Source organism: Amaranthus tricolor, chromosome 16, assembly GCF_026212465.1.
Source record: "Amaranthus tricolor cultivar Red isolate AtriRed21 chromosome 16, ASM2621246v1, whole genome shotgun sequence".
Lineage (NCBI taxonomy): Eukaryota > Viridiplantae > Streptophyta > Magnoliopsida > Caryophyllales > Amaranthaceae > Amaranthus > Amaranthus tricolor.
Genome location: NC_080062.1, coordinates 19,999,423 through 20,018,288, shown reverse-complemented (window position 1 = coordinate 20,018,288; position 18,866 = coordinate 19,999,423). Strand labels below are relative to the sequence as shown.

Below are 18,866 nucleotides of genomic sequence, written 5' to 3'. Positions count from 1 at the left end.
AAACAAAAACCAAAAGGTGTATTCTTCCTTTTTTTTTGATTTTCAATGGCATTATTAAACGTTCATCCTATTTTATTTTTCCTTTTGAAATTGGGGATCAAAAACATATCTTCATCCATTTTTTTGAAAATTCATGAAACCCAGAAACTATTATTTTCCCCTCAAGTTTCGAATTTCGGATGCAGTCCCATTCTGTTTTTTTTTTTTTGTGCCGAAAATTCAAACACAACAGTAATTAATTCTTGTAAAGACAACAACAAGCAACATCCGTTCATTAGTGACCAGTCTTGATTCTTCCCTATTCTTGTGAGTTTCGAAAGAAGCCAACGACAGAACCTTCTTTCCACGTCTGATTTCTGAGCGAGATTACTTTTTTTGGATTCCCATTGCCGCCATTTTTATGAGGATACGACTACGTCGATAATTGATTGTGATGAACCCGTCTTGACTCTTGGAAGCGTCATTGTTGGTGAGTAGTAGCAGTCCCATAAAGTGTCTGGCCAGACTACAATTTTGAAAATTGTTTTACAAAAGTTCTTGTGAAATTTATATTGTTGAGACAAATTTATGAATGATTATGTTGATATTGATATGGTCAATGGATCGGGCTCACGAGTTGGTCATTGACGAAGTAGAGGCAAAATCTCCCTTACTCCCTATTTCAAGGTGAATTGTCATTCAAATATTGACTAGCGTCACCCAAGAGTGACATAGCCTTAGAGTTATGGGTGTTCCTCTCAACTAGACTCCCTGTGCGCACATAGATCTAGGAAAATGATGTTGCTTTTAAACATATAATTTGAACTACTGTGTTTTGTTGTTTTGGATTGTTACTTCTCATTCAGTTTAACCTGACCCCTGTTTTCATCTTTTAGACTGTCTACAGATCAGAACCGGTCGGGAACGATGGGTTACATGATTAGAGTTACATGGATGTTAAATTGAGATGAGTACGTGAGAAGTTGTAGCTTTGTATTAGGTTTTGGTAAATGTATATTGGACTAGATTGTATTGGTTATGTTGGACTTTTATAGTGACTTTTATGATATTTTGTGTTTTAGTTAGATGTTTGGATTGAGAATTAGCTGATACAGCTATGTAATAGAACTGGTGACCCCTTTGCACAAGTTTTGGAATTGAGAATTAAGTTTCTTGGAAAATAAACCCCGTGATGACCCTGTTTACTCAGTCAACAGTGAGTCGGCTTGTTACAATAAAGATATTTGGTTCTGTGCTCATCAAAATCTGCTTGTATTATACCATAAAATGTAGTACATGAATGTTGATTTACAGGTGCGGAGCAAAATTGAAAAAAATAAATTTAAAGGCTCTGTGCAATTTTAAAAATTATGATATTTTTCTAATAACTTTGTATCTTTAGACACTAAATATATACTACGTACTTTAATATTGAGGCCTCAATTTTTTAGACCCTGTACGATGGAACATATTGAACATGCTCAAAATTTCTCTTATAGATTTAATACAAAAAATTTATTTTAAAGCTCCCAACTTTAGGTGTTTTAATCATAAAAATTAAAGTTTTGTGTTTTTATCTAAAAACTTCAAATTAAGAGGGTATTTATTTTATGATAACTCATCAATGACTATTATAGCCGTAAAAATAGATATGTGACATCATTTTATTGGTTCATAAATATATATTTTTTTAAAAAGTTCTATAACAAGCTAGGATTTTTGAATAATACTTTAAAGTTAGAGATTTTTAGAAAAAGAAGCCTTCAAAGGTTAAAGGATTTTTAAATAGGAAAAATTATCTAGAATAATTCAAATTATTCATGATTTTCCTACAATAATCTCACCTATTAATTAACCATAAATAATTTCAAATTTACGGGGTATTTACATAAAGTAAACTTGGATAACCCAATTACCTATTATAATAGGTAATTCAAAAAAAAAATCGAAAATTAATTTTAAATTAGAGAAAAAGTTTAAAAATTTACATAAAAATTCTAAATAATAAAAAAATCATAAATTTTGTTTGAACATTTTTTAATATTTTTTTCGACATTTTATTTTAATTTAATTTTTTTTAAAAAAGAAACATGCTATAGCAAGTCATATGGTCACTAGATTGTTATGTGTTTGTTTCCGGAAAAGGACAAGGAATCGAAGGTTGTGGCTGCTGCCCCTTCCTCGGCAGGTTCAAGGGAACGATGAGGTTTTGTTTGTTCAAGAAATCAGACATACTAAAGAAGAGCCATGTTTGTTTTTTCCTTCGAATACTCAAGAAAGGATCGAAACTTAAGACCAACAACGAGGAATAGGTTGTTCGTTCTTTAAAGGAATGGGGAGGATGGTCGTTGGGTTTAAAAGAGACATCAGGAAAACAAAGAAGGAGGAAAGAAAATGAGGTTCATTTGAGAAGAAGGTGAATAGTTGTATTGTAAGGGCAAAAATCTGATTATTATTATTATTATTATTTTATTTATTTATTTATTTATTTTTATGAATTGAATCAAAGAGTTACTAAGGCCCAATTGTCTATTATCTATTTTCTTCTGACTTTGACCCAAATAAATTTCCACTCTTAATATTTATTTACATTTTTCCAATTCTATAAATATTAATTTGTCAATTGTTACAGCTTATGCATGAGCTTTGCATCGGGTTTGGTTTGAGATATGTTTACTATGTGTTGATGAGATCATTTGCTGACTACGAGTTCTCGCCAAGGTGGAGATTTTTGATGATTGGTGACTCGAATCAAATCTTGATCATGGTTGTAGATGAATTTAAGAAGAAACGAGTGAAGATATGAGTCAAAGGCTAGGCGACGAGTCGTCACTTCTGGAGTAGAGAAAGCGACGAGTTGTCTCTTCCTCTCTGAAGTCGCATATTTGGGTCAAAAAGTTTGCCACGAGTCGTGGCTTTTTTGGGGATGACTTGTTGCTTTTTCCAACGACTCGTTGCTCACTAGAGACGACTCGTTGCTTTTGAAGGTTATGCGTTTTATCTATTTTGCTCGTGGGGTTTTGACGGTTATTTGAGTATCTTGGAGCCCAAGTATCTTTTAATTAGGTTTTAGTATATATATCTCTTTCTATTAGTGCTAGGGTGTCATTATTCACAAATTGAGAGAGATCACAAGAGAGCCGTTATTGTGAGTGATATTTGATTCATCTTGTAAATTCTTCGCGATCATAGTGAAATTATTTGATCTCAGTGCTGGTGGACGTAGCTATCACATTGATAGTGAACCACGTTAATTTCTTGTGTCACTTTCTTATTGTTTGCATTGAATTATTAGAAGTAATCTTATGTATCTTGTATATTTTGCATATCTTGCAAAATCTTTTTATTATTAGTAAATATTGTATAGATTATTTAATTTCCAAAACTTGATTATTCCATTTTGTATTTATTCTCCCAAAATCATTAATGAAGGCAAGGAAAATCATTTCCAATATGGTATCATTGCCTAGGTTTTGATCACTCCTTTCTTCCTTTCCTCTTTTCTTGCCGCCAACCACCACACTTGGTGGTGCCGCCACTTCTCCCTCCTCTCTTTTCTTTCTTTCTTACCTCTTATCATGGCTTCTTCCACAAAATTACACTCGGCTACATTAGTTACTAACATTAAAACTTGTGTTCCCATTCATCTTGATGATGAAGGCACGAATTTTAATACTTGGGTGACTCTTTTTAAGCTTCATTGTCGGGCTCATCTTGTGGATACACATATTCTTCCCGTTGACTCTAGTAAAGCATCGGTTTCTAAGGACTCCGAATGACAACGTCTTGATGATATTGTCCGCACATGGATTTATGGTACTATTAGTCCTTCTATTCTTAAATCGATTGTCCGTCCCGATGATAGTGCTTTTGATGCTTGGACTCGCATTGAAAATAATTTTCAAAACAACAAAACTTCCCGTATTCTTCATCTTTAGTTTAAATTTAATGATACTTCCCTTGCTAATTTCCCTAATGTGAAGGCTTATTGTAATGAACTTGAGACTCTTGCTACTTCTCTTAACACTCTTGGAACTTCCATTTTCGATAATCGGTTAGCTCTTCAAGTTCTTCATGGTTTGACTACCGACTACCGTACTTTTCAATTCTTGGTTCAACACATGTCTCCCGTTCCTTCCTTTGATACTCTTCGATCCATGTTAGAATTGGAAGAACATTCTCACAACAAAGATAATTCTTCCTCCCATGATTCGGCTCTCTTTACTACTCCCAAACCTTCTTCCATTGAGCATTCTGAAAATTTTGAACCTCGGGATACCCCCAACCACCGTGGTGGCCACCACAACCACCACCGTGGTGGCCGGTCAAGCCGCGGCAACCACCATAGCCACCATACCCACCCTGGATAGCATGTAAGAACTTCAAGAGGGCACCAACACAGCAGGCCCAATCGTCCAGGCCCAACCTCCTTTCACCCATGGAATCATACTCCCTTCCCCTATTGGGCTTCTCCTCTTTGGGCCCAGCCTCCATGCCCCTTTCCTACTAATAATTGGGCACATCAGAAACATGCCACTCCTTCTCACCGTGGGCCTTCTTCTGCTGGGCTTCTTAGACCAAGACCTACTCACAAATTTCACACAAGTACTTCTTCCTCTCCAGGCTATTTTCCTACGGACATCGATCAAGCAATGCATACTTTATCTTATCTTCTCCGGATGAGCAATATTACATGGACACCGGCGCCGCTTCACATATGACTTGATCTCAAGGTAATTTATTTAATTATTCTTCTTTCAAGCATCCTTTACATAATGCTATTATTGTTGGCGATGGTCACATGATTCCGGTTCAAGGTCACAAGAATATTTCCCTCACCTCTTCTCCTAACACTCTTACTCTTAAAAATCTCTTATATGCTCCTCAACTTATTAAAAATCTCATCTCCGTTCGCAAATTTACTCGAGATAATATGGTTTCTGTTGAATTTGATCATTTTGGTTTTTCTGTGAAGGACTTGGCCACAAGGAACCTCGTTTTGAGATCTAATAGCACTGGTGACCTCTCCATCAAGACATGGAGTTTCCATCCCGAATTCTACATCTTCAGCCTTTTTGTCTTCTAGTGTTTAGCATTTTCGCTTAGGTCATCCGAGAAATGCAATTTTGGATTCCTTATATTCGTCCAATTCTATAAAATGTAATAAAAATCCCTATTTTGTGTGTCATTCTTGTCCTTTGGGGAAACATGTTCAATTACCGTTTGTTCGTTCTCAATTTATCAGTAATCATCCATCTGATATTATTCATAGTAATGTATAGACTTCTCCTGTTTCAAGTCCTTCGGGCTACAAATATTATGTTCTTTTTCTTGATCATTACACTAATTTTTTGTGGACTTTTCCTTTATTTCGCAAATCTCAAGTGTATGATATATTTGTGAACTTCTATGTTTTTGTTCATACCCAATTCGAACTCAAAATCAAATCTTTTCAATATGATCATGGGGGTGAATTTGACAATAAATTTATTTCATGATTTTTGTAATAATTGGGGTATTCATATTCGTTTTTCTTGTCCTTATACATCTTCCCAAAATGGCAAATCCGAAAGAAAAATTCGTTCCATCAATAATATTATTTGTACTTTATTATGTCATGCTTCTCTCCCCCCGTCTTTTTGGCCTCACGCCTTAAATACCGCTACATATCTTCTTAATATTCTTCCTTCTAAGTTACTTGGTAACCTTACCCCAACTCATTTACTTTACAATAAATCACCTTCCTATAAGCATCTTCGGGTTTTTGGGTGTTTATGTTTTCCTCTTATTCCTTCCACCAAAATTCATAAATTGCAATCTCGTTTGTCTCCATGTCTAATTTTAGGCTATCCTTCCTCTCATCGAGATTACAAGTGCTATGATCTTGCTACTCACAAAATTATTATTTCTCGTCATGTCCTCTTTGAATTTTCTGAGATTTTTATTCATTAAACTTGGTTTTTACAATGATTGAACCATCTATATATAGGACTAAATTACATGATCAAAGAAAGGGAGAATACACGTCAAGCAACTACCTATAACGGTCATATTGCCCACGTGATATACATGTGCATAATAAAAAAGAACACAAAAACAGAATACAAGAGCAGCCTTCTGTCAGCGTTAGACTGTTTACTGCACGACCTTCACCCTTGTTTTCTGTGCACTTTCGGTGATTGTGAGGAGGACTCTTGGGCCATGGCAGCAAGGTCCATGTAGAGAGATTCCAATTCTACCCTCCACGTCCTCCCATGAACTCAGGCCTCGTCTGGGCTGATCTGTCAAGGTAGCCTGGTCAGTCATTGAACCATATTGTGATGGTTCAATGAGGATTCATACAGGAAGCATGAATGAAGAACAAAGCAATGAGTCATATGCAAGCTATGACACAAATTTAGCAACAAAAGAGGAAGAACATAAGCTCCAAGCAACAGTACAGCAGCCTCTGATCAAAGCTGGCAAACAGCTGACCTTGCAAGACTTGCCTAGTTCAACCAAGAGGGATTCAGAAGCCATGCAAGATGAAATTGGAATCTTGGTACTGGGAACTTTGCACCTTGGCCTAAGGACATTATTATACATCATTAAAAACCCATGGAAATCAATGGTGAAGGTCAGCCACTCAGCAGCAACTACACATCAGGGTTGGGTTGAAACTAATGACCAGCTGACCTTGAGGACTTGTGCTAGAACGAGCCTAGACTCCTTGGAGGACTCTAAAGGTAGATTTAGTATCTTTGCACTTGGATCTACCTACTATGATTCAAGTTTACTATTAAAAACCATTGGAAGATCCCTAGACAAGTGGATGAAGGTCACCTACTCAACAGCTGGTGCAGAACAGTACAGAACTGATCTTATGACCAGGACACCTTATGAGACTTGGTTTGAGCGCATCATCTGACCTACCTTTGGAATCTCTACACTAGGAACTTTCTTTCAGGACTCTTAGTGGCCATCATCTACCTTTGGAAGAACACAAGAAAGTGAGTGGAAGGTCACCCAGTCAGCAACCTTCTGTCAGGATTATTCTTAGCTTGTTTTTATGTTTTTAATGAAGCACATGTTTTGCACGTGGCTTTAAATGACCGTTATTGTTAGTTAGACGTGTCATTAGCCTTCTCATTGTATTTCCCTCGTCCTATATTCCTATATATAGATGGCCTTAGCCTTGTAAACATCCAAGTTGATTTTAATAAAAATTCAGAAATTACACTAAGTGTTTTTCTCTTTCAATTGCCTTTGCAATTGGGTTACTTAGGGTCAGTCTACCCTTCATGAACGTGTAAACCCTTGATCAGTCTTCAAGATTACACTTCATTCTATCCAAGAACACTGAGCATTCCATTGATTGATCAAAGGAAAGCATCGGGGTTGTGTTGAAAAGAGGCCTGGCAGTCCAGCTCTTATCAAGATGCTGTTATCATCCTTGGAATATCCCAAGTTGAGTCACGGCTCGATTTTGCGTTTAAATTCATCATTTCACACGCATAATCGCATCAATTGGTATCAGAGCACGGTTCACGAAGAGGGCAAGAGCGCCTGGTTTTGTTGAACGGAAAATCAAGAAAAGCATTCATCACCCTGATTTTGATCCTGCATTCTGTCTGGTGAGAATTTTAAGCATAACTTTTTGTAGAAGCGAAATTTCATTAATTGCTTTTGGATTAATCAAGGTTAGTGTCTTAACTTTGAGTTGTTGAAAGAAAAATTGGATTTAACGTTGTGTGCAAAATTTGGCGCAAGTGTCTTCCAACCTACAGAAACAGAAATCTTGAAATTTCAAGATTCTGTTCTTGTGTTCACAGGTGGAATTTCCGCATTCTTTTTCATTTCCTTTACATTTTGATTGATTAGTGTAAACAAAATAATCACAAATTATTCACAAAATTGGTGTTGAACGCTTGGGTGCTGTACATTGTACACCAAGTCACAGAATACAGATTCTTAAGAATCTGATTTTCTGTGATCAAGTAATATTTCTGATTTTTTTTTGCTTTGTTTGTTTGTTTGCATTTCTTTCCATATCCATCACGTGAAATAAAGGTTTGCAATAACAACTCATTTTATATTACGTGCAAATTGGTTTTCATTAAGATTACACATTGCATAATAGCCACAGAAGTCAGATTTTAAGAAATTGTTCTGTTATGATCAAGTGTTCTTGTTGTTCATAGTTGTTATTTTCTTTTTTTGCTGCATTTGTTGTCTTCATTGGTCAGATAAAATAGGGATTTACATTAGCATTTCATTTAATTCTCAGTGCAAAGTTAAATTCTGCTGTTGTGTGCACAGAAGACAGATTCTTAAAGAATCTGATTTTTCTAATTTGCTGTCATTGATTTTGCAATATTATTGTTGTTTTCTTCTCTTTATTGCATGTTATGTCTTTAATAATTAGGTAAGATAGGGCTTTACATTAGCATTGCATTTAACTCGAAGTATAAGTGGATTTTTGCTGTTTTGTGCACAGAGAACAGATTCTTAAGAATCTGATTTTCTATGATCAGGTTTGTATCTCTGCATTCATATCATCTTCTGCACATTTCCCCTGATCTTGGTTGTTCTTGCTTGTTTGTTGTCCCAAACTGTTGTGGATGGTTTTCCTTAATTAAATCATCTCTTCTTTGGTAATCTTGGCTTGAATTAAGAGTATCATGATTCAGTGTGATGGACTTAATGCAGAACCAGGTGTAGCACCAAATGCAGAGGCAGAACTATTCAAGTTATTGTCATCCTCCATGTTGCTGTTTGCTGGTTCCCTTGAGTCTTCGTAGCTATCCTCCTCTGAGCCTGGTTGATTTGACTCACCATTTCATGAAATAAGGGTCCAGACTCCAGACGGTAGACGCTAGATTCATACTCCAACAACACTACTATCTAGATGGTACAAATCACAATCCAACCCATCCAGATCCACGGTAAAACCGTCCATACTACCCAATCCAGAGCATGAGATGCCAGACAATAGTATTTAATGAAAAGTAGAGAGAGCACAATGACGCTATAGTACCTCGTCCATAATGATAATGTGATTGACAAGCACATTTACAGAGGAAGGGGTTAAGTTTCCTCTTTTTGCGAAAAGGTATTCTTTGTATTTAATATATCGCTGAATAGCCAATAAAGAGCAGCCGCGTAGGGAGTTGCTGATTCTTTAAAAACACACCGAGGAAAACCTGTCAAAAGGTCTAAGTAGACATTTTTTAGCTTTAAGGGTGATTCTGAAGTGTAGTCAGCAAAGACTATAAATACCAAACCCTATTGAATTCTTAGCAATATTTATTGAGAACAAACCACATTAATTAAGCCCAATCATATAGGAGTAAGGTTAAGAGAATTAAATCAATTTGCTTAGGACTCGCGCCATCAAACAAACCCTAGCACCATCGCTCCAAGTTAAGAGTCACAGTGCACTTGTATAAGGAATTTCTAGGTACTCATTTGAGATTCAAACTGACTTGGGCGTTGATAGGGATGCACATAGTCCAGTTTGGTCTGATCTGACACTAAAATCATATCAAACCAAAAATTTCGGTCTTATTGCAAGAAGGTAGGATAGCAAGAACAAACCTCACACCAGCTTAACTCTCTCTTGAGACTATCATCCCACTAACAGAGACATAGTAACTTAATTAATTGTGTCAAGTCCTAGACAAGAACACTATAATTAGTTTTGTAAACAGGATGCTGGTCTCAGATAAACAATAACAAAGACGCACTGATAGCCAATTTACTGCTGATGCTGGGACTGCATAATATTGCATCAATTTCCTATTCTTTCTTTGGTTGGGATAACAACTAATCAACTCAGTGCATTTCTTCTTTGGGAAGAGCCTTATGCTTGCTTTGCATTAAATACTATATTACCAATGCTCAATACAAATTTAACCTTCAGTCAGCTTCATCAGTCTGAAGGAAATAAATTAAGAATACAAATGCTGATCTCTATCCCTACTAAATTACAGGGTTTTCAGTCTCATGATTCACATAAACTAGACAACGCTTATTTCATCCTCGAATGTAAAAGCCATTTTATTCTATACCAGACATAATATTTATAGTCATAAACATTGCAAGACTACATCCAGACAAGCCCCGGAATGAAGAAAAAAAGGACATAAAAGGCCCAAGACCGGCTGCAAGGAAGCAAGACTGTCTGAGTGAGTGCTCTTGTTTTTCTTGTACAAGAGGGGAACATCAACAGGTCGAACCTAAAGGAAGAGCCATGTTGCTCAAATTACAACTGATCATCAGCTGCAAGCTATTTATCGAGTTTCATCCTCAAGATTGCGGAAAGCAGCAGTCAAATCCTCATTCAACTTCTTGAATTTGGCAATAAGAGCATCCTCTCCTTCAGCAGGATCCTCAAATTTCTGTGACCTGTATCATGTCAAAAAGAACTTATGAGAAATAATGCATCATCCAAAAGAATAGTTCATCAGTCAAAATTTTAATGTGACCTATAATTTAGTTTCTTACACTAAGCGGTAAAACAGATCTCCTAGTCGAAGCTTGATTAAGCTGTAGGTGACCTTTTGACCATCTGATCCAGCGCCACGCTCCACAGCCTGAAATTAGACATACAGATCATAACACCATCAGAAAATATTTGATATTGACACTATTTTTCCGTCACCAGTAGCACAGCAAATCATGCCCTTGACCAATGAATATATATAATAGATACATCTGTTTTTGATGGGGCCAAATATTTTTCTTTGTTTTGAATTATTATAGACTATTACAATGGCTCATTAAATCATATGCAGGTCAATTGGAAACAACATCTTTGTAATCACTATCAAGGGTAAGGTTGCGTACATGTGACCCTTCAAACCCACCCTAGGTTTCCGCCTCTTAATGGCATTGGGATAATGAAATATTGTACACATCTATAATAATAATAATAGTAATAGTAATAGTAATAGTAATAGTAATAGTAATAGTAATAGTAATAATAATAATAATAATAATAATAATAATAATAATAATAATAATAATAATAATTATTATTATTATTATTATTATTATTATTATTATTATTAATTGTTGCTGTTGTTGTTATTATTATTAAGATGAAATCATCTGGACTGCCCTTGCTGAAGGTTCCTACCCAGAGCCTCGATACCAGCCCAAACACCCGCCACCCCCCAGCTATAAACTACAAGAAAAGGTGCTTATGGTAAGAATTGAACACTAGACCTTACAGGGGAAGACAGGAAATCTCATCTCAACCCTTGACCCAACTTCTGAAAAAAATCTTGTTATGAACTCTGTTACCCATTTAGGCATGGCCCAAAGATGATTAAATTATTGCAAATCCAGAACATTTTTAAACATCTTGCATATTGATATGACATATTTATCAGTTCAATTAGTATCGCATAGGAGAGAAATCTTCGAATTCTGAAATCTGAATGTCTAATTGAGGTCAGATGATAGTATGATACAATCGTTAAGAAATTCATGCTTGTTATGTACCCTCCACTCTACCAATTTGTGGGAAAAAAATATGCAACAAAGTTCCATGTGCAGCATACTGGATATACAATGAGGATACGAAAAAAAGAATGGTATACAGAAAAATAAAAATAACCTGATTGGCCAAGTTGTAAAAGTGGATAATGTTGCGCATCATCCAAACTGACTTATAGAATGGGCAAAATTTGTCATATCTGCGGTAACAAATATAAAGTAAATACATGATGGCTCATGATGAAATAGCACTTGCACAAAACTGAAGAAGCTTACGGTGTAAAAGCATTTTGTGCCAGGTAATCTTCCCTTAAAAGCTTCGCAGTATCCAAAGTGATCTTATCTGTTTCAGCCAAAGCATCTTTTCCAACAAGCTACAACCATTGATGAAAATTAATGATTTATTTAAACTGTGAGATAATACAATATCCGAGGTGTAAAACCACAACCACAGCTAAAATTTGCTAGTTTACTATGGCAAGAGCCAATAACATGAACTCATGAACAACCTTTGTAAGAAAAACTTTTCTTCCAAATACTGTTAAACAAAATACTAAATGAGCAAAAAATACACTGGATACATACCTGGACAATTTCATTGAGATCATCTTCTCTCTGCAGCACTTCACGGGCCTTGGTCCTTATATCAATGAACTCAGAATCAAACTTCTCATAAAATGTTTCCAAAGCCTGCGAAAATACAATAATTCGAAAAGAAAGCACAATAATTCATCTGAGCTCTGACATTATAATAAGGCAAGAATGTAATTATACAAATGGCTGGTCCAATAGCGCACCGTTGAATACTTAGAGTAAGAAATAAGCCAGTTGACAGAAGGGAAATGCTTCCTCTGAGCCAATTTCTTATCCAAACCCCAAAATACCTGTAGAGAAAAAACATTACTTCAAAAAGGTTACAATAAGAGTAAAAAGAATTTAAAGATTCTTCTGCATCAAAGGAGATATTAATTTATTTTACATATTCATGTAGAACACTCAACACTCCAGAACAAGGGTATGAGAGTGGGACCCAACCTAACACTAAATGCTACAAAAAGAAGCATGTGTGGGGAGGCCAATTTGTTTGATGGATGGGGAAGATGTGGAGGAAAGGGTACAAAGAAGCTCAATTAAATACAATGCAACCTGAATCCCAAGACCTTCATTCAAAGATATGATTCTTGTATGCTTCATTAAATAATGATAAACCATAAAATTCTCAACCTTCATCTTTCAACCTCTCATTTACATCGACAGTTGTAAAAGACGAAAACTAGTGCTGTAATAAGCCATTAACTTTATTTTTCCTAACATAAACTTGAACTCTCTTCATTTCCATCATTGTCCATCAATGAGGGATAAGCCAAGCTTCATGCTCTACTTGCTTCACGTGGAACTTGGAACACCAAATGTTTACATAGAAAAGGGAACTATGAATAAATAAGGGCATATCTCTTCGCCTATAATTTACTTAAAGAAGATTATCTTTTAGAGATAGAAACTGATTGAAATGGATTCTTTTTAGTGACTAAAATTAACTTATACTAATTCTCAATTGAATTTCTTCTTTCAAATAAACACATAACGGATTAGAACTAGTTTTACCAAATATTATTTGAGGAAACATGACCTAAGTTTATTATTCAAAGAAAGAAAATGAAACCCTGTACACTTTGATCATTCTCTATCATCCACATAAAAAAAATATCATGAAAGGACAAGATCACGAGAACATAAAGCCATTTTATACCTGAACAATACTCAAAGTAGCAGATGTCACAGGATCAGAGAAATCTCCTCCAGGAGGAGAAACTGCACCTACAATTGTTACACTACCAGTACGCTCAGGACCACCAAGGCATTTAACTTTGCCAGCACGTTCGTAAAATGAAGCTAAACGAGCAGCCAAATAAGCAGGATATCCACTATCGGCAGGCATTTCTGCCTGTGGAAATGATAAGATAACAAATATTACAATCTAACATAAGATATTAATGAGAATATAAACACGAGACAGAGCAAAAAAATTAAGAAATGCAGCCAAGCAAGGTATAACTCAGAATAAAAAGATACTTCCTCCAAATTTCTCCACAAGTGTCAGCCTTTCGGGAGAAATGCTGCAGTTAGTAGTATTACAGAAGATGCAACATGTAACATGGTAAGACAACTCATCTATATCTTGAACATTTACTGCAGTAGCTCTAGGACATGTGCAATCTAGATAGACCTCCATAATAAATATCCGGAATCCAATAATAAATCAACATAACAAAAGTAAAGCATTCCTCAGATCCTCATATATAAAATGGACAGCTCATAACATATCATCTATACACTGGAAAGAAGCTTCCACCTTATGTTACACAACCACATACGATCATCTAGCTAACATAAGCACTTTATTTGGCTAACAATGTATGAAGGTAAGGAAAGGAAGGGAAGGGGAAGGGAGGGAAGAGAAAGGAAGGGTAGAGAAAAATAAAGAAAGCATTCATTGTTTGTTTAGAAGGAAAGAAAAGGGAGAGAAAAAGAAAACCCATTTTCCTTCCAAATCTTCAAAAGGAGTAAGTAAAAAAAAAGATGGTTGTTGGTTAGTCGGTTCTACCGAACAAAAGCTGATTAGTTGGAATGTTGTCGGTTTGACCGACCAAAGCCCCTGATCGTTACATAGTCGGTAGAACCGACCACATTCCAACTATTTTGTTGGTCGGTTAAGAACCAACCAAATTTATACTTATATTATTACAATAATGATTAATTTTATTTATAAATTATAACAATTAGTATATTTTTATTTTCACTTTTGGAGAGATTAGTCCATTAACAAAATTAAGGAACTAAATCCCTTCAAAACTTTTTTTTTTCCAAATCCTTAACCTCCAAAAAAGTAAAAAACATCCTTCCAAATCCTTTATTTTCCTTTCCCTCCAATTCCCTCAATTCAAACAAACTGTAAATTTGAAATACTAAAAGAGGCATTAGTCTAGGCTAGATCTGTTATTGTTGGTTAAATTCACACATGTGTGTGATGCGATCTTCTACAACACCAGATAGCACAAGAAATAACACAAAGAGATCTCAATGTCAAAAAATTCAAATCAAAGATTGCGAGCACCAATTGAAATACACAACAAAACTAAACCAAGTATAATAGATACAAATGTGAAGTTAAGTAGAATAATCACCAATCGTCCTGAAATTTCACGCAGAGCTTCAGCCCATCGAGAAGTTGAGTCTGCCATCATACTAACATTGTAACCCATATCTCTGAAATATTCGGCTATAGTAATACCTGAACAGCAAAGAATCGTGACAGCATTAACAGAACATCTATTTATGCATAAATTCCATCATAATTATGCTTATATCACAAGAGAAACCAAATAACAAGAATGGAAAAATTGTTTAGAATAGTGGATAGAAGGTCACAGGACAATAGCTACGGCAGCCATGTAAAACATTTAACACTGTACCTGTGTAAATGGATGCCTCACGTGCAGCCACAGGCATGTTAGAAGTATTTGCAACAAGTGTTGTTCTCTTCATGACGGACTCCTCACGTCCATCAGGCAAAGTCATTGTCAGTTGAGGGAAGTCCATGAGGACCTGGATGGAAGAAATTTGAATTTATATCTTCAGTAAAGATAAAACAACACAACATGCCATCACCCCAATGCCAAGTGGCTCCTACCTAAGCAAGGTTTGGGGGTCCAATCTACACAACCTTACCCTTACACTAACAAAGAGGTTGTTTATGATTGACCCTTGATTACACAACACATAAATAAGTGCAAATGACTAAGAAATGATTTTAATAAAGTTCATTATAATCTAAAACCAAACAATAGATCTTTGGCTCCATCGAGAATGGATGTAGCAAAGAAAAAAATTATTTGTGAATCCCATCAACTGAAAAAAATACCTCAGCCATCTCATTTCCTCTCTCTCCGCAACCAACATAAACCACCGCATCAGAGTTAGAGTACTGCAAGCAAAGCAGGTATTTTATAAACCTCAGAATTACATGAATTGTACGTATTTTACTTCTAATGCCAGAAGTGGGGAAAGAATACCTTTGAAAGTGCTTGACTAATGACAGTTTTTCCACAGCCAAAAGCTCCAGGAATGGCACAAGTTCCACCAAGAACAGAGGGGAACAGAGCATCAAGAACACGCTGAACAATGATTTCAATCAGTAACCAAATAGAAAGGAAACATAGAATCTATAACAGGATGCAAAAGTAATAATATGATGGAACTACACAATACAAACCTGTCCAGTTAGTAGAGGGGTGTCAGCAGCAAGTTTTGATGAAACAGGTCTTGGTGTACGGACAGGCCAAGTCTGTAAAGAAATTCGAATCACACTAGGATTTCAATTACCAACAACCCCGTACAACATTTTGATAAATACGAATTTGGAGTAGACTATGGAGGCACCAGCACTACTGAAATCCTATATATACCTGGAGCATGCTAAACTTCTTCACCACACCTTGAAACTCAAGTTCCAGGACGGTGTCCTGCATACAAAGCAAAGATAAGAGTACATTATGAAGTAGAAAAACATGAAAATAATATAAGTGGAAATGTAAGCCTCAGAGAAAGCTTGAATCCAGAAACATGAAAAGGTCAACAAGATTTATCAACCAACCTGAAGAGAGTACTGTCCTGGAGGAGCAATGTACGTAATCTTTCCCATAGCATCAGGTGGGAGGGCCACATGATGCTTCATCAAACTGTTCTCATCCACAATCTGAAACCAAAAGTAAAATATAGAGTTGATAAATTCAAAGCTCAAATCATCAAAAGTGAGCTAGTCTAAATAGCAAACTTACAGCATATAAGTCTCCACCAGTTAAAAGATCTCCTTCGCCTGCAAGAACCAAAATACTCTCATTTTAAGCTCTTGAAGTGAAAAGAACACTTATATATGTATATATATGTTGTATTATATTATATAAAATATATAATATATATACTAAACAATACATTACCTAATTTCTTAGGCTGGAAGTCCCACAATATGTCTTTATCGAGAGGTGGCACAGACACACCACGAGGTATGTAGACATCACCAGATCTTTTAGCAATAGTTTTCAGCGGTCTCTGCATACAAATTAGAAATTCATATTTCATACAATGGCCATCAGGAAATCGGCAATGAGCTGAAGTGAGAAGCAGTATAATTTCACAAGCAATGACAATTGAATTTAGTTCGCTAAAGCAGCACATCATACCTGAATACCATCAAATATATTCCCCAGAATTCCAGGTCCAAGCTCAACCGATAACGGCTGAAAATAAAAGAACACAATTAGTCAGAAGCAAGTACATAATAGAAATACACAAAATCCAACAGTTACCTTGCGAGTTCGAAGAACAGGATCATTGACCATCAAACCACCAGTTTCTTCGTAAACTGAAATTCAACCAATAACAACTATCAAGCAACCCTTATAAATTCAAATGTGTAGCACAATAAATCATGAGGCCATGTCATTTTCAAATACTTCTCTTGCCTTTGAGCTTATTTCCGCTAATTTAGACTCATAAAATAACAAACTCTTTATGACACGAACGTTGGTTAAAACAATGACATTGGCGTGAAGGAATGCTTTTGAATTTTACTTAAAATAAGTATTAGTTAAAAAGAACACAGATACAGTACACTATTTGAGGGAACACATACTAGTGCCAAACAAATAACTTTACTAAGAGAATAGTACCAAGACTTTTAAAAAGTGAATACCTTGGATTGTGGCAGAATCTCCTTCTAACCGAATGATTTCTCCAATAAGATTGTCGTGTCCAACACGAACCAATTCATACATAGCAGCACCTGCCATTCCATCAGCAACGACAACAGGCCCTGACACCTGGAATAATGGATTTAAAGTGACACCAATGAATATAAATGCAAAATATCTCAATTCATATAGAAAAATAATTCAAGGCCTTGCAGACTCAAGTGAATCCACTACTTGAATTTGCCTCAAAGATTAACATGATCACTCTCATTTCTTCTTTTGGGCCATAAATGTTCCCGCATCACAAAAATGTAAATCAGGTCAAAATGTAACATCGTGATTCCATACTGAAACCCGAAATATAGAACACAATATCACAAAGTTACAAATAACAAGTTCTTCAACGACAGTTCGGCAGGGTAAAGTTTTATCTTATACAAAATACAACATTCTAAAAAATAGGCTTAACCAAAATAATACTCCATCATTTTACTTCATATGATGAATTCCTAATTTAAAATGAGAGTCTGGATATTCTGCAGCATTAAAGGAAGAGATTCAGCATCATACAAATGACGCCAAAAAAGATGAGCAATGTAAGATCACAGTATTATTAATTATTAATTAAAAAAAGGGAAAACTCCATGAATCCTGTAAAATCATTAATCCTTAAACGAAGTCATACAGGCGTAATTCGTATTCGAAATTGCATAACATTGAATAAGAAAGAAACCGAAAAGTCAACATTGATTTAAAAATCCAGCAACATGATTACAACAAATAGGGTGAAAAGCAAAGATTGAAAACAACAGAATTAAAGTAAAAGGAATGATGAAAACGGATCAAGCTAAAAAGTAAAAGTAAAAATAAAAAAATACCTTACGAATATATCCATACTCGCTCTCCTTCTCAGAATCTTCGAAAGTGGTCATACGATCTCCATACATGGACGGCATCTTAAAAAGGGAGTAAGAAAGAACTGAATTGATGAATTAGGGTTGTTGAATAGAGATTGGAAAGGTAATGAGAGAGGGGAGTGAGAAGAATGGAGATAGATGGGGGAGATATATGTATGTCCTGAGTCGTGTATTGTTTTTGTATTATTGATATGAAAAAGACGAAGGAGGAAAGAGAGAAAGCATATGACTACGATAGAAGACACAAGATGTGGATTATGGAGCAACACCCAGCACCAACTCAAACATTGATTGATTTTTTTTTTTTTAAATTTACTTATAATAATCCAAAATTTCATAATCTTTCTGAATTAATCCCACCTATGAATTAATCGTATATAATTCGAATTTTAAATAGTGTTTGCTCGGAGTGAACTAAGTAACTGATCACTTATTTAAAAAGGTAACTTACAAAAGAAAAAAAATTGAAAATCTTGCAATCTAATCAAAAAGCGGTAAAATTTTACATGACATCCTAATAGTGAATCGCTATATTAAATGATTCTTACTAATATTATCATAATAAAATATGTTCTTTTAAATTTTTTTAGAATATTATTTTTGAATTTAAAAGATACATAAGATTTCATATATTTGTTTTTTTTATGTTGAAGTATTTGTAAATTAATAGAATTTTTCATTAAAATTTTAAAATCCAAAATATTTCATGAAGAAAAAAAGATACATAATAATCAAAAAT

General features: G+C 35.3%; 2 protein-coding genes across 2 annotated transcripts; one reads left to right on the top strand and one right to left on the bottom strand.

The window, feature by feature from the left end:
- Nucleotides 1-3,557: 3,557 nt before the first annotated feature.
- On the top strand, nt 3,558-4,349 carry LOC130802609 (NEDD8-specific protease 1-like). Its single transcript, XM_057666617.1, has 2 exons — nt 3,558-3,737; nt 3,963-4,349. Exons 1-2 carry the CDS (start codon nt 3,558-3,560, stop codon nt 4,347-4,349), a joined length of 567 nt encoding a protein of 188 aa, XP_057522600.1.
- A 5,451-nt stretch (nt 4,350-9,800) lies between these two features.
- On the bottom strand, nt 9,801-18,407 carry LOC130802667 (V-type proton ATPase catalytic subunit A). The gene is made up of 20 exons (XM_057666677.1): nt 18,089-18,407; nt 17,213-17,339; nt 16,827-16,882; nt 16,701-16,757; nt 16,458-16,569; nt 16,299-16,336; nt 16,115-16,216; nt 15,927-15,983; nt 15,734-15,805; nt 15,534-15,635; nt 15,383-15,445; nt 14,934-15,066; nt 14,646-14,752; nt 13,211-13,405; nt 12,258-12,344; nt 12,046-12,150; nt 11,737-11,834; nt 11,582-11,660; nt 10,465-10,553; nt 9,801-10,365 (listed from the first exon to the last, which is right to left on the bottom strand). The coding sequence occupies exons 1-20, from the start codon at nt 18,164-18,166 to the stop codon at nt 10,251-10,253; spliced, it is 1,872 nt and encodes a 623-aa protein (XP_057522660.1). The 5' UTR covers nt 18,167-18,407; the 3' UTR covers nt 9,801-10,250.
- Nucleotides 18,408-18,866: the final 459 nt, after the last annotated feature.

Excerpts from the sequence above, each read along its gene's own strand:
- LOC130802609 (XM_057666617.1), top strand. The coding sequence starts at position 3,558 with ATGGCTTCTTCCACAAAATTACACTCGGCTACATTAGTTACTAACATT. Across the intron at positions 3,738-3,962 it reads TTGACTCTAGTAAAGCATCG|GCTTATTGTAATGAACTTGA; the intron begins GTTTCTAAGGAC and ends CCTAATGTGAAG.
- LOC130802667 (XM_057666677.1), bottom strand. The coding sequence starts at position 18,166 with ATGCCGTCCATGTATGGAGATCGTATGACCACTTTCGAAGATTCTGAG. Across the intron at positions 16,217-16,298 it reads CTGGTGGAGACTTATATGCT|ATTGTGGATGAGAACAGTTT; the intron begins GTAAGTTTGCTA and ends TTTTGGTTTCAG. Across the intron at positions 14,753-14,933 it reads TGAGGCATCCATTTACACAG|GTATTACTATAGCCGAATAT; the intron begins GTACAGTGTTAA and ends TTTGCTGTTCAG.